This window comes from Rissa tridactyla, chromosome 2 (assembly GCF_028500815.1).
Source record: "Rissa tridactyla isolate bRisTri1 chromosome 2, bRisTri1.patW.cur.20221130, whole genome shotgun sequence".
Taxonomy (NCBI): domain Eukaryota; kingdom Metazoa; phylum Chordata; class Aves; order Charadriiformes; family Laridae; genus Rissa; species Rissa tridactyla.
In genome coordinates this window covers 20193584-20209353 of record NC_071467.1, presented here as the reverse complement: position 1 = coordinate 20209353, position 15770 = coordinate 20193584, and the positions used below count along the sequence as shown (strand labels likewise).

The 15770-nt window shown below is 37.5% G+C and overlaps 1 protein-coding gene across 3 annotated transcripts in view; it reads left to right on the top strand.

Moving 5' to 3' along the window:
• The window catches only part of EMC2 (ER membrane protein complex subunit 2), a 46485-nt gene that overhangs the window by 12803 nt on the left and 17912 nt on the right, over nucleotides 1–15770 (top strand). For all 3 annotated transcript variants that reach the window (XM_054191353.1, XM_054191351.1, XM_054191352.1), the window contains exons 4-5: nucleotides 1043–1128; nucleotides 4632–4689. In XM_054191353.1, the coding sequence (XP_054047328.1) occupies nucleotides 1043–1128; nucleotides 4632–4689 (144 nt within the window). The remainder of the gene's footprint in view (nucleotides 1–1042; nucleotides 1129–4631; nucleotides 4690–15770) is intronic.

Genomic DNA, 15770 nt, shown 5'->3' with positions numbered 1-15770 from the left:
TCTATTTTTTACATCTGCGAGAGAGATTAATATTTCTCTTTGCTGTGCTCTAGCAACCTCTTTATCTACAGAAACAGAGAGGGAACCTACTAATTTTTACTGATTTGCTTCTGTAGTTTTCCTTTGAGCAGTGGATGTGATGAGGTGGAACAGATTATGTAGATATTCTCTGCTAGAACCTTAGGCCTGAAAAACAAGTTTATAAGCTGTGTTGTATGAATAAATGCCTGGAAAAGGAGGGTTCTGTGTGAAGCTTTTAATGCGATTCAAACCACTGGTCTTTTTGAGAGCCTGGGGACTGTCCTGCCTCCCACCGTAATGAGTCAGCTACAAACTTTGCAATGCTATCTAGCCGCATTCATGATATGGTTAGAGTTAGTTTGCTCTGGGGAAGTTGTGACTCAGTCCCTCTACCAAACGTCCTTTTTTGCTAATCCAGAGAAATCTGCCTGTGATGAATTCCTTTTATCTAGTCCAGGTGTCTCATTGATTTCAGGAGTTAGAAGCTATGCCTCTTCTGCCAGCAGGCTCAGCCCAAGCCAGTGACAAACATTTTCTTTGGATTTCAAAGTTTTATTTTAAAAATAAACATAGAGCATAGTATTAACATAGTTTGTTCCATTGTGAGATATCCATTTATTAAAGAAGTATCACATAAGCTCTTACCATCTTTATTTTGTTTTTTTTACTGTCTTGTGTTCTTATGAGGCAACTAAGTAGACTTCAAGTTTTAATAGTATCAGAAGTGTTTTAGTAGGTGAGTTTAATTTCCTAGACAAATAACTATTTCCAAGAAGGCCTGACGATCTAATGACCTGTATGGAAGATATTTCTTAGAATTAGTTTTCTATCAAAGTTTCTGTTTCTGAGCTTCTCTTTATCAATGCATTTTATTGCTTATATCAAAATTTGATATTTGCTTTTACTCAGAAGTGCTGTTTCAGGTTGTTGACTCCATCAGCCAAAGACTTTTTTTTTTTTTCTTCCAGCTTCTGTGTAGGTAATTGTATTAACAACAGTATTTTTGGTTTTATTTGTATAGTTTTGCCTTCAGGAACTAAGGCGGCAGTTCCCTGGGAGCCACAGAGTTAAACGATTAACTGGAATGAGATTTGAAGCTATGGAAAGGTAAAACCTGAATTTAAAAATTGTACTTTCTGTCTGGAAAAGTGCATGCTATATCTCAAAAAGGCATTCAGGCATTATAAAAACATGGCAAAGCAATGCTGGGCGGTTTATAGAAAATAATAGTGTGCAGGATCGTATTATAATGTTTAGACATTTTTATTGCATTTTTACATGTACTGTGCGGTGTTGCATTTTTGCAATCTTTCCATCAGACTTCATAGATTAAAAAAAATTTCTTACAGGACAGCATAAATCATTATACAATAAAACACTAGGCACTTTTCTGGTGAAGTCTGTGAGGTTTACATTTTGTCTCACAGAGCTAGAGCAGCATATGAAAAACAGTGCCAGCAGTTTTTTGCTTTCATTGTTCTCCTAAGCTCCTAATTATTGCGGGACGTAGCTCTTTTCCCCAGTTTTCTGAGTGTGGATAAATCCAGTAGAACTTAATAAGGGTTAAATTTATAGTTTGTTATAGAAACAACTCAAAAAAACATGGAATAGAATGGCAGAACTTAAAAATCAGACTGACCTTTTCGAAATATCCTACAGAAGGGTTATAACATACTAAGGTTAACAGGAATTATTAAAATAATGAACAGCTTAAAACCTTACAGCTTTCCAAGATGAATGACCTTAGGGCTTTATGTTGACCTTTATTGTCCACCTTTTTCCTTTGGATATATCCTTGATATCAACATTCTGTTCTAAAGCACTTCTCTTGGGTGTTGAGAAGGACCTCCAGCTTCCAGTGCCTTTGAATGCTTGCAGATCGGTCCCATGCCATGTTTTGCATCCAGAGTTGGTGAGGTTTGGAGCCTTTGGGCCATCTTGATACAGAGTGGCTCAAAAGCAGCCCGGCAGAAAAGGACCTGGGGGTGCTGGTTGACAGCCGGCTGAATATGAGCCAGCAGTGTGCCCAGGCGGCCAAGAAGGCCAACAGCATCCTAGCCTGTATCAGGAATAGTGTGGTGAGCCGGACTAGGGAAGTGATCATCCCCCTGTACTTGGCACTGGTGAGGCCCCACCTCGAGTACTGCGTTCAGTTTTGGGCCCCTCACTACAAGAGGGACATTGAGGTGTTGGAGCGTGTCCAGAGAAGGGCTACAAAGCTGGTGAGGGGTCTGGAGGACAAACCTTATGAAGAATGACTGAGGGAGCTGGGGTTGTTTAGCTTGGAGAAGAGGAGGCTGAGGGGAGACCTTATCACCCTCTACAACTACCTGAAAGGAGGTTGTAGGGAGATGGGGGCTGACCTCTTCTCCCTGGTGACAAGTGATAGGACGAGAGGAAACGAGTTCAAGTTATGTCAGGGGAGGTTTAGATTGGATATTAGGAAACATTTTTTCACTGAAAGGGTTATTAAACATTGGAATAGGCTGCCCAGGGAGGTGGTGGATTCACCATCCCTGGAGGTGTTTAAAAAAAGGGTAGATGGGGCACTTAGGGACATGGTTTAGAAGTGGCTTTTGTCAGGGTAGGTTGAAGGTTGGACTCAATGATCTTAAAGGTCCCTTCCAACCTCAGCAATTCTATGATTCTATGATTCTAAAAGAATTAGAAGTAAAACCCTAAAGGATTTTTCTTTTAATTTATTTATTTGGCAGGTGTTCTTCACCCATTACATTCTTGCAAAATGAACTTTGAAAATGTTACTTGATATGACCTGCCAATGAACATCCATTGCTTGGATCAAAAAGAGTGGATAACTGGGCTGACTCCGCAACTACAGGAGCAGTCTCAGGGCAACTAGATGTGCCACATTTCACACTCACTTTATATCAAATATGCATTCATGAAGAATTTCCATTAAACCTAGCTGTCCTTCTGTCTTCATTTGATATAGGATAGGAAGCCAATGAGAGAATGGCAGCAGATTTTCCCCCCTTCCCAAAACCTGTCCACAACCGCAAAAGATCATAATTCTATTCAGGCTTATGTGACTACATTGAAGATGTTATTGCATGGGAACAGATCTTTGTGGGAGATGACTGCTGCACAAATGTTATGTATTGTTTCAGCAATGAAGTGAGATTGAGCCACAGTTTTGTGGAAAGTGCTCGTAAAAATTCTTGGCAAAATGTCTCTGTCAGGTTAGATCCTTGAGATTGGAGTATCAGAAGAGAGAGGAATTAACAAAAACTGAGGTTTCATCTTCATAGATTTTCTCCAAAAGTCAGAGAAGAAAAAGAGGCTTCAGTTCTGGGTTGTTTTGAACAGGAACCCATCTGCAGGTCCTGTAAGCCATGCTCTGGAGACCCTAGGGAGACTTTGGCTGGAGGGATCACATGTTCAGTTGAAGAAGTGAGCTTCTTGTTAAATTCTGAGTGACTTCCAGGAGTTAAGATCCTGCCTTCCCCAGCAGGAAGAGGAAACAGCTAGGAGCATCCCTGTAGATGGAGACATCTCTGTAGATGCTGGCTAATCAAAAGAATAGTATTCTGGAAGTTCATCCCATAAAGCTGGGATTGTGGCTATCATGTTCAGTCTTGTAAAATACGTTGGATAAAGTAGCAACAAACAGGGAACATGAATACAGCATTTTATAACACGTCTGTAGCAGTCACCTTCTACTCGTTTTCTGCTTTTGTGCTGCTTTTCACATGTGTTCTCATACCTTATGGTAACTGGACTGGACGGCGGAGCCATGCAAATCTCAGCAGTGCTTAGGAAGCAGTGAGAGTACGTAAACGGGTGTCCAAAGTGAGAAGGGGATGTGTAGCATCAAAATTAATCAACAGTAGCTCTCAAAAACTACTTGGCAAGCTGTGCATGAAGACACACCTGGTTATGTGGGGATAGCGCAACAGCTGTATAATCAAATGTATTTTGAATTGAATTATTTCATTTGCCCAGTTTGGGTTCATCACACAGCTGGCTGAACATACAAATCTACTTCCCAGAAGGTATAAAGCATTTATAGCAGCTAGAGTAACCTGATTTGAGCATACTTCAAATACCAGAATTAATTAATAAAACCTACGTAGTGATGGCAGAAAACATTTTTCTTCACCCCGCCTAGGGTGGACTCCTGCGTGAATCCCTCCAGTTTACCATGTGTGGCTGCTTATGCTTTATGAAATTGTAACAGAAGAAACTTCCATGGAGTTTTAAATAACAAGAATGAAGTGAAAAGTCATTATTTTGGATGGCCTTTCAAATTTTGGGGTTTCTGTTTCTTGGGAGAGTTGGTATGTGATGATTTGACCTGCTGGGTACAGAAAAAGAGAACAGATATGAGAGTAAGAAATTGGTTGTAAAATGTATAAGTTGCTGCTGAAACAGTATTCCATGAAGCAATTACCATGTATTTTTTCAACTTGGTAACATAAAATACTGCTGTTCATATTTAGCACTCACTCAAGACAATTTTGTATGAATATAGTTTGCTTAAATATATTCAGTATAAAAAGTGCAGGACAGTTATTAAATATTGCAAGGACAGTCAAAAAACTCAGGAGTTTTGTCTTACAGAAATAAATGTGAATGATTTCTTTGAACAGGTATGATGATGCTATCCAGTTATATGATAGAATTCTACAAGAAGATTCAACTAACACAGTAAGTTTAAAACATTTTTCTGAACTGCAGTGGTTTGTTGTTTGAAATTGTGATAACGTGTGTTTCACTGTGGAAAAACGTGTGTCTGTATTCCTGTATTTGTTTCCTTTAGTTTCCTGGTATAATAACCTATGTTACCCTCATTAGAACAAATGAGATTCGTTTCACGATGAGGTGTGTTGCAATACCTACTTAAACGCTGAATTTAGAAGACAGGATTATAACTAGCAACCTTTCCATCCGTCTTAGTGGGGTTTAGATTGGGCCTTTCAGCTTTTCTATTTGCCCTGAATATTCAGTATTTAAAGGACCAATATAGTCTGCCATGTGTCTTCTGTCTTCCTAATGATTAATCTTACTCAAAGATTAAGTATGAATGAATACACTCAGGTAGTGCTTGAATAACAGTTATTTTGATTTATTGTCTGGGACGATTTACTAACTTTTGAATCAAAATGCTACGAAGCTTGCCAGTCATATAAAACAAAATCTGAGACAGGCTGTACTTTTCTTTTAAGCATTTTTTGAATACTTGTGTAAGCCATCTTGAGCTATTAGATGCCAAAATGAAAGTCTAGGGAAATTTGTAGCAATATATTTTCATGCATTTTTTTTTTCCACAACGATAAACCTGGAAATACAAAGAAACTATGGAGTCTCAAGTTTTTATATCTCATGTTGCAAAGTCAGTTAATTATTATTAATCATTGCCTGGTATGGTGTATGGAGGATATACGTTTGTCTGTGTTACTTGGTTTCGAGGAACTGGTTCTCTTTATTGGGTAAACTTCTATGTAAATATAATACTTGGGTTATTGTGGATGTTTTGTCAGTCTCATGTAAACTTTCCTTGCTGTGTTTTGAACCTCTACCTTTCTTCGGTCAGCTTATTTGATGTGTTCTACTATTCAGGAGGGGAAAACCCACAGAAACACAGATAACTGAGGGTAACTAGGGTATGCCAGAGCTGGATATAGATAAAGTACCATCACTTAAACTAAGTAAACCATTAAAGAACCCCTACAAAACAAATTATAAAAACCCAACAGCCAAAAAACACCCAAAGCCACCAAACCAGAAAATTATTTTTGAGGTAACGCATCTGAAAACATTAATACTCTGTTCAGCACTCGGCCAACAGTGGTAGGTTAAAGGCTGTGTCTTTTAGGAGTGATAGAACTCATATTTTTTGTGCAAGGGCAAGAAGAACTAGTTCAACTCTTCACTGTTATTTTTCGCTCTCCCTAGAGCAGTGCTACTTGAACTACGTTCTGTGAGACAACTGTAGGGGATCTGCAGTTGTCCTTTGAAAGTCTGTAGTGGTTTTGAGTTGAAGTTTGAGCACAGGGTGTGTAGCTGTCTGCTGTAAATGTTGATGGATTTCAGTGTATGGCCCAAAGAGCTTCAGAGGCACCAAGTCTTCAGAGTCAAGCTGAAGCAAGATGGAAACCGCAAGAATAGATCACCTAGGTGCACATTTTATGACCTTTTGCTGAAACCAGTGGAAAATGGAGCACCATATTACAATGACCTCTGTGGATCATAGATCTTTGAAGTGCACATTTTTGGCAGTTCTACCCTTCAGCTGCCTCAACATGGTTCACGTCATCTGAGTGGTTTGTTAGACAGTTTTATAAAACAAAATGATATATTTAAATAAGTAATACTCATGACTATTACCTAATTTGGATTTCCTCCTTAACAAAATCATAAAGATCCATAAAATGGTAATATTTAGAAGCATAAGATGTAAATATTAGAACAGCTGCATGATCTATTGGATTTCTTAGGATCTGAGAACAGGAGCATTAAATGCAAAGCAAAGGTTCCTTGCTTTATTGCTATGGAATAGGTTGGCTAAGCCTTGCATGCGAAGAGTAAAAGTTAAATAGAAAGTTTTGATAAATTGTCATGTGCAGATTTCTTTGTGTCTTTTACCTGTTAATTATTTCCATGCACACATGTGGCTGCTGTAGGAAAATAAATATTTCAAGATTTTAAAAAAGAAACTGTTGCTGAGTTTGTCTTGGCACTCACCTAACCTTATAGCGATTTCTTCTGGTCTGCTGACACATGGAGTTGCTTATATACATTAAACGTTTTGGCAACGTGCTGTAAGTGAAACACAGACATTTGTTCACACGAATCATGTAAAATCATACTTTGCATCGACTGACAGTTTCAAATAGAAGCATGGAAAAAGCGTTTTCAAAAACTTACTTATTTTAGACACCTAGCAGACTTTTCCATTATGAAAAGTAAACTTTGAATTCGTATTATGTAATGGACATTTACACTTTCAGATGAGGTTTTGTTGCATGCAAAACTCTAAAATTATGATAACAGTAATTATTTTATTTAATTTCTTTGGATACAATTCAAAGTAGTATGTTTTTAAAAGATGACCATCTCAATGTCTTACCTCACTCTGAGCTTACTTGCTAAAAAAGATGACTCATTTGACAGTGGAGCAATGTTAATGTTGTCACTTCAGAGATCGTGTTTCATTTTGCAAAGCCATGTGGACATTGAGTAAGAGTCTGTCCTGTTTCTAAAGAGTTTAACATTAATGAATGAAATGTGACTCCTGTGAAAAGCACAATTTGTGTGTATTTTAATAGGATGAGAATGGGAACCTTTTCCATTCTTGTCCATTTTGGTTGAAATGAAGGCTTATTAGAGCTGTAGCTGGCAGATTATTCTGTTATTAAAGCTGCATAACATTTTCCGTTGTAGGGCCTTTCTTATTAATTAAAATGTAGTATCCAATTGAAAATCTGATTCTATGATTCTATACTGGTGCTGAACAGTGGCTGAGCTGTTTGTAAATCTTCAGATAAAATGCTTAGTCTGTTCCTCAGAACAAAATAAGAGGGGCGTTGTTTTTTTTAGCAAGGCTGGTGCAAAGGACTTTTTTTGTTTGTTTTTGCTGTTAGTGTATTTCATTGAGAAATCCTCATCCTGCTCCACTTTGGAGGGAAATGTTGGATACCAACAGGAAAAGAGCTCTTGGTAGAAAGCAGCTTTTATTATACTATGAGAAAAACACCCAAACTGGCTAAGCTACAAGCATTTGAAAATCTTCCACTTCATGTTCTCAGTAGACTCTGCTGGAATTTTTATTAAATACATCTTCTTAAAATCCCATTTCTATTGAGCGTGATCTATCCCAGGCTACAGAGACTAAGCAAGGCTTCCTTGCAATTGCTTCTCATGGCTGTAGGGCTGTGGGAAAGGGGCAGAACGTAGGGAGGCTCCTTGCTTCTTGCAACCAAGTGATGAGCAGGAGAAGGACAAAACCATCCAGAAGGAACTGAGTGAAAGGAGAAGGGAGGCAGAACTGTGAGGACCAAAAGACAGAGGGACAGATAATGAAAGGTTAGGTGGTAGTTAAAAGGAGAGAGGTCAGGTCAGGTGTACGGGAACAGATGGCTTGAAGGGTAGGTAGGAGATCAGAACGGAGGGATTTGTATTAACATTTAAGTCTTTGGCACTTTTTTTTTCTTCCCCTAAAAAGAAATAATTAAAAAAAAACACGTTTTGCCTTGGGGCACTGTATTTTCTGCTGTCACTAAATACCTTTGAGACCTACTGTTGAAATGTCTCTTATTCCCTGTAATACCTGGTGTGTATTAGTTCTGTCAGTAGCTGTTTTAGCTCTAATAGTGATGGCACATACCATTTGAATGCTGCAAGTAACCAAACTTGTGGTTCTGCAAGATGGAGTTTCTGTTCTTTCACTAAAGAAAACCCAGGTACACTTCATACCTTCTGGAGAGAAGGCTGAATGCTCAACCATGCTACTTGAAAAATGCCAGAATCTCCACACTCTTAAAATGACCGGTAGTCTTTTGAAGTAAGTAGTTATTGTTTAGCGGTATCCTTTGTAAATTCAGATAATACAATGGTTAAACTTTGATATAATTTTGTAGTATGAAATGTAATGCCACGTTCAAACTCTAGGCATTTTTAAATCTGAAGTTGGTCTTCACAGTGTTCCCAGTATCTTTATCAGTGGTCTGGATACTACATTGGGGTTTATTATCCATTGGATGGATTGCTTGTGTAGAATTTAGTAGGAAATTTGCATGGAATTGATACATCCATATTTTCTACTTGATATGTAAGTCCTCATTTCTGGGAATGGGGCTCCCACATAAGAACCTTACAAATGGAAGTAGCACCTTGAATGGTGTTTGTCCCACAGCAACCGTGTGAGATGAAACAGTACTGACATTTTGCATGTGGAGAGCAGATGAAAGTCTGGCTCTGCAGAATTATTTAGGACTCAGTTTCTAAGCAGGCAGATAGCACTCTCATTTTGTTATTGATTTCAATTCTGCAATGAATATTAAATGAGGAATTTTTAAACTATCTGTACATGTCTGTACCAGATTAAGTTGAATGCCTTTTTGCATTATTTTACCCTGGCAAAGATTCTGCTTTTAGGGAGCAATTTGAATGTAGGCCCATCTGTTTTAATTAGATAGCTAAATATTTTTGTTGGTTGGGCCCTTCTCGAGGTGGCCTGTCCAGGAGCGCAAAGAAGATTGACGATGAGAAAGGAAATCGAGTTCGTGTGTTCAAGACAGGTTGGTGTCTAACCCACTCCACTAGCATCCTAGTGCACCTGCAGCTTCTCCTCATTCGCCAACTCAACCATCAAGAAGATTGCAGAGCACCTGGTCAACACCAGGGGAAAGTGAGATAAGGCACAAAGTTCTGCCTTAATTCTAATATACAGAAAATCTGATGTCTTTATTGGGATGATAATTCTCCTGTTTTTCTTGCCACTTTTTCAACTAAGCTTTTAATACAAGAAGACACAGTATATGCTTGCTTAGCTTAGGGCATGTGAATAATCTCATTAACTTCATGGGTCTGATAATATAATTGTGTCAACTAAGAATTAAAAATAGAATTTTCAGAACAAGATTGTGTTCTGGGTGAAGCTGTTGTCTTTCAGGGTTCGTGAAATACTTCACTAGGAATTCTGTTGTTTATGGGAGTGGGCAGGAACAAATGTATGGTCAACAACATGGCCATATGAAGTTACACTTTCCCATACTATTTTGAGATTCTTTTTCTAGCCAAGCTGGACATGTTTCAGAAAAGACACAGGAGGTGGTTGAAGACATATGGGGATCCAGATACTAGAAAAATTCAGAGCAAAATTTTAGTACTTAGCATCATGTAAATAGGCAGCAATTATATATCATGAATATCTGAGTTTCATTCTTCCTAGCATCTCTTTCTATCATTGTGTATTACTACCATCTTGATTGTATACGCAGCTTTTCTCCGTTTCTTATCTCTGCCAAATGAGGTAAGAATAACAAGCGCTAAGTGTGAGCATTGCGTATCTATTTATCATCTGAACAGTGATGGTTCTTTAAAACTCCTGCAGTAGCTGTGGATTCATTTTGAACAGACAGGAGACCTTCCGTTAACTTCTTGCAGATTTGTACATGTATCTACAGGACGCTTTAAGTTTCAAAAAGGAAAATTGCTCACCAAATAAAGTGTCTACTAACAGAGGAAATTTTTTGAGATGATGTGTCCGTATTTCACGAAATACATTGCTGGCACTGCCAGGAAAGACACAGCTAGTCCTAAACTGAAGTTTGTATGGTGGTAGTTTTAAAGGGAATTGAAAAAGATAGCTTGGCGTTGTCTGGTACAGGATGGAGTTGGTGAGAGGTGTGAAGAGCTGCAGCTGCTGCTTCAGATAGTCCCAAGGAGGATGGGTGATTAAGCTGGGGATGCACTCAGTGGATCCTAAAAGAATGTTTTCTTCTTCTGACAGTTAGAGCATCATTTACCTTTTCTAGGTTGTTTTTGCTTCTTGTTGAATCATGATCAGTGAAGTGAGAGAGCAGAGTGCATTTCGGCATTTTTCCCATGTGTTACTTTTGTGAATTTAGCACTTCCAAATGTTGGGGGAGATTTTGTCCCTTGAAATTAAGTATTTGAGAACATAAGAACAGCTATGCTGGAGTCATGCCAAAAGTCCATTTTACTTGTCCTGTTTCTGACAGTGGCCAATAGCAGATACTGGGAGAAGTGTTGAAGAACAAGGCAATTGTACAGTATGCTCTGGTCTATTCATCTTCATGCTACGGTTTTCCTGTGCCAGAAGTGGTAACTGTTTTTGATAGCTCTTAATGAAATTTTTGCATTGATTTTTTTTTTTAACTGCTTTTTGAATTTGTATAAATTTGGTTGCATGTGTCTAAAACATCTTTCAGAACTGAAATTTCATCATTTATTCATGGATTGGGCAAATCTCTCCTCATTTTTCTTTTTTTTTCCAAACTTTCAATGTATCGATTTTATTTGATACCCCTAATTCATCTGTTAGTCAACAGTTGTGTTCTGTTCACTTTATTCTTGCTTATGATTTTAGGGTTCTTTTGCATTTTTCTTCCCTCTAAGCTCAGAAGTCCTAATCTGTCTAGCAGTTTTTGTTGCCGTTCTGTGCCATGAAACCCTGCTGCTATTTTGTTTGGTTTTTTTCCTGTATTTGGATGAGGAAGAAGAGGACAGAACTGCAGTCAATATTAAAAATGCAGGAACATTATGGAATTATACCATGGCAAAATGATGCCACTGACGCGTTCTGTTCTGTATTCTTTTCTGATAATTCCAACATCACAGTGTTGTTCATTTTGGTTTGTTTTTTAAGGCCTTTTCTGAACATTGGACTGACATTTTATGGAACTGTTTATTACAACTCCACCCTCTCCTTCCATACTGAGCAAATTCAGAGTTCTTTGCTGTATACATTAAATTAGTATTGTTTTACCCTATATGCAGCCCTTTATCTAGATTAAATTTCAAGGGCTCTTTTATCATACTGACATTCACTGGTGTGAATGTTATTGTTTGCAGTTTACTTTTTTCCTTTATACGTAAATAACTCATTATCATCAATTAATTTTAGCACATCACTGTTAATTCCCTTATTAGATCAGTTATGAAGATGCTGAGCAGTAGTTTTTACAGTACAGGTGACTGATATTCTTGGTGCAGAAAACTCACTGGTAGACAGGAACTCTTTTCTCCTCTATTTTATATCTCTTGGCTAATTTATTTATCCATGTGAAGACCTTCCCCTCTTACCCTGTGGCAGCTTAGTTTTCTTCAGAGCTTTTGGCTTCAGAGTGAGAGATCTTCTTGAAATTATTTTGGAAGTCAAAGTTGACTTTTAAATGGATCTTTATTCATCCACATTCTTAGTGACTCCTTTGAAGAACTCCAGTGGATCTGGGAAGCCCTGCTTTCCTCTGTGTAAGCTGTTCTTACTCTTCTTTGGTATATAGCATTTTTCACGTTTTCCGATTCCAGGCTTTAGCTTTTTAGCTTTTATAGCTATTACCAATTTGCTGTGTGCTGGTGTTAGACTTTATGGGCTATTGTTTATTGGATTCTCTCTAGAACCCTGTAAAAAGTTAAGTTCACCATTGTTACTTACGCTTTGACATTGTCCCTAAAGTAGCAGCTTCAACTCAGCAGCTCTGTGCCTACATAGATTAATTCGTAAGATTTGGCCCAATTTAACTGTCTTCCATGGTTTTCTATGTCTTTCCCATGGAAAAAAAGTCTGGTAAGAGTACATTGGTTATTGTGCTTGTGTTCAGATTATGTGGTATTTTTTGATGTCTCTGTAATTCCTTCCCTTTATTTTTGCTCTAGTTGGTTACACTTCTGTTTTGATTTGCGTATTGCAGTTTGAAGGAAATTATTTTAATGTGTCAAACTCTTAGACCAAATGTACATTTTCTGAAATGTTAAGTCCTTGATAAAACCAAATTTTAAAAAAAAGAATTTAATTTTAAGATGCAAAATACAGTTCATTTAATGCTGCAAGAATTATACAGATACAAAATTGTTCCTTTCTTAGAGGTGTCAGTCCCTGAAAATTCTACTACTACTACTTGCTTTGCAACCATGAAATTTTGAACGATCTTAAGACTCTCTTCTTGGAATGTTTTACAAATCAAATGCAGAAGTTGATAAATGTTCAAATCCTCACTTCACTTTGAGTCTACTTAATGCTAATTAAAAATAATCATGACAAGTGGAGGATTAGTTCTTGTGCCAGATTGGGGATCATTGGTCTTTAAAAGAAATAGGTTGGAAAGCTCCGCTGTTCAGTATGTGTTATGTGACATACCGAAGTACCTCAGTCCATATGATACTGATTACAGTATAACTGTTTCTTTTGATGGCATATATCTTTACATTAAGAATGCTGGATTTACAGAATCTGCCAATAACTATTCCCGTGTTTTGTTTTAAACTCTGGAAAATTGATAGGGGGAATTCTGTGTCCTAGGTTCTGCATGGTCAAAACACAGCAGATCTTGTTGCGGCACTGAACTTTTTGTCTTTTCCTTCTAATTTCAGGTCGAAGGAGAAAGGAGATTGAGTTTGCTTTTGCATCAGGCTTGTTCTTAAAAATCTTACTGTTGTGACGCGAAGGGCTGGAATGTGTGACTCTTGAACCTTACTTTTCTATCTTGGTTAATAGAATTATCACAACTATTTTCGTATGCTTCACAGATTTCAAAATAGTCTCAAATCTTGTAGTTAAAAATAGATTTCTCATGACTATTCTTAGTGAACTTGAAATTAACGATTGAACAGATTTGTACTCTGCATTCTGCAGTTTTTTAGTATCTTGCAGTAGGTCCCATAAAAATAAGCTTATACTTTGAAATGTGAGATTTTTACTAAACAAAGCCCTGAAATGTAATAAAACATATGAAGTGGCCTGGTTTTCTTATGTCAGCTAATAGTAAGGCAGGTAATATATCAGATGTATGAAGTGAATGCTAGGTAAAGCTTTTCTAGAATTGGTGAGAGTCTGCCTTTCCTTATAAAATAACTAGGTTTTGTCTGGTAAAGTGGTTGTTAGTGTCGGCAGTGGTTCTGTGCATTAAAAAATTTTGTTTAATTTGATGGAAATAAAGAAAAATTGATGCAATGCGTGTAAATTGATGTTAGTTATGCCACTTTCCTCAGGATGCTCGGTAAGCGTACCGAGTGCGAGCCCCAGCTCACTGCAGAGGAAGCTGATGCACACAGAGAGCTAGACAGAGGCTCAGGGACAATATAAATCAGAATAAGAATTAGAAGTTTACAGCACACAAAATGGCCCATGTTCTGGTTTCAGTGCAGGCCTTTTCATGTGTATTTTTTCTTACATCATTGACTACCGGTGTCATATTGAATTTCAGTGTGTTTTAAAAAAACAGCAACCTAACTGATAGTCTTTGTGATTCAAAGAAGAGTTAGAAAGTCAGATCAGAGAGTAGTCTTTGAATACGGATTGTTTTAATTGTTTAAATTTCTTTATTTTTTAGACTGCTTTATCACTCCCAGGAATCACAGATCTGAATACTTCAGATCTACTGAACACCTATGTCTATGTCTCTTGGCAATGCATTCGGAATATGTGCGTTGTAATTTTACTTATGAGATTGTAAAAAGGTAGTAATTACTTAAAAAACCCCCACCCTACATCATGATTGACTTCTTCCCAGTGGTCTTAAAGAGACTTTCAAAAATTCTGTGCTACTATGCAACATTTTGTTCATCCTTTGAATGTCAGCACTGTTTTGAGTGTCTGAACCTCTTTTTTGTAAACTAAGAGTTCTCTGTAAATAAACTGACTTATCCCTGTGTTTTGAAGGTCTATTTGAGGGTGAAGAGAGTGCAGATGCCCAGATGCTGCTTTCTTTCTGGTGGCAAGGAAGGTGGATAAAAAAGGAGGTTTTAAATTTTACTTTTCTCAAATAAGAAAGAAAAAGTGTAATTTTGAAGAAATATTGTGGGATTTGCTGCAGTTTAGAAGTAAATAAATCTTGTCAAATGTATATGTAACTAATTTTATTCCGAAGTGCTACCATCAGAACATGTTATAATTGTCTAATCCTTTTATCCTCATTTGATTGCATTAGATGATGTGCTTGTTAAAGGTAAACATCAACTTATATTTGTGACTAGAAATAGTTGCAGCTTTTCATAAATTCATGTCTTGAGGTTACAGTGATTTATGTTGTTTGGGAGTGCTGTGGTTAAGAAATAAAGCAACCATGGAGGAAATGTGTTTTCGGACGGTTTGCAGGACTTGCATGCGACTGAAGAAGTCGCATTAGAAATGAAAAAGGAGGGTGACTTCTGTTCCTGTTTGCCATTGCAAATTAAGTTGTCAGATGCATTGCTTGATTTTGTATATTAAACAGATTATTTCAGTTCTCAAGAAGTTTATTTTTGATCAGTTCAGTCTCTTTTTTTTTTTCTTTAAGTTTTGAAAATAACAGCTGAATTTTTAATCCAAAAGCTACATTTTAAAGTAGATAGCCCATCACCTGCAAAACCCCTTCTGTCTTCGTAAGCTGTAACTGCGTGATGTGCTCCTTTGCCTGTGCTCGCTGTTATTTGCACTCTCCCTTCTTTCACGTTTGGGGCTCAGAGGGCAGGTCACTGGGCTGTGGGTAATATCACCCTTCGGCAGCAAGTTTTAACGCTGCCCTGGTGTTCCCACAATAGCAAGGGTAGTGACCTGCTTTACAAAATGCTTTGAGAGCTCTTCATAAAATTTGATAGAGAGCAGTGGTTTTGGGGTTGTGTTGTTTTGTTTTTCTGTTTAGTAATAGTAGCAATATTGATAAGCATGTGGGATTATTCTTTTTATACTCAAAAAAATAAGTTTAATTACACTGTTATCTTTATTTTAAAACCTCAGAAATAAAATAAACAGTGTGTATTATTGTTACAGTGATAAATGTGGTCAGCAGTTAACGTTTCCAGAGTCAGTTATGGCTTTTAGCCAAACGTCTCCCAGTAAAAGCAGAATGATGAATGTAACTTCACAGGCTGCAGTTTGACAAAGCAGCAGTGGGAAACAAAATGACTGTGGGTAAACCCACCACCCTGCCTGTGTCCTAGTTTGTCTCTTGATCATTCTGATAAATTTTCTTTCTGCCTGTGCCTTGCGTTTGAGCGGAAGAGTGAAATATTTTCTCCTTGCTTGAGTCATTTTCACTGAATTTTCATCGATTATATGTTTGTGC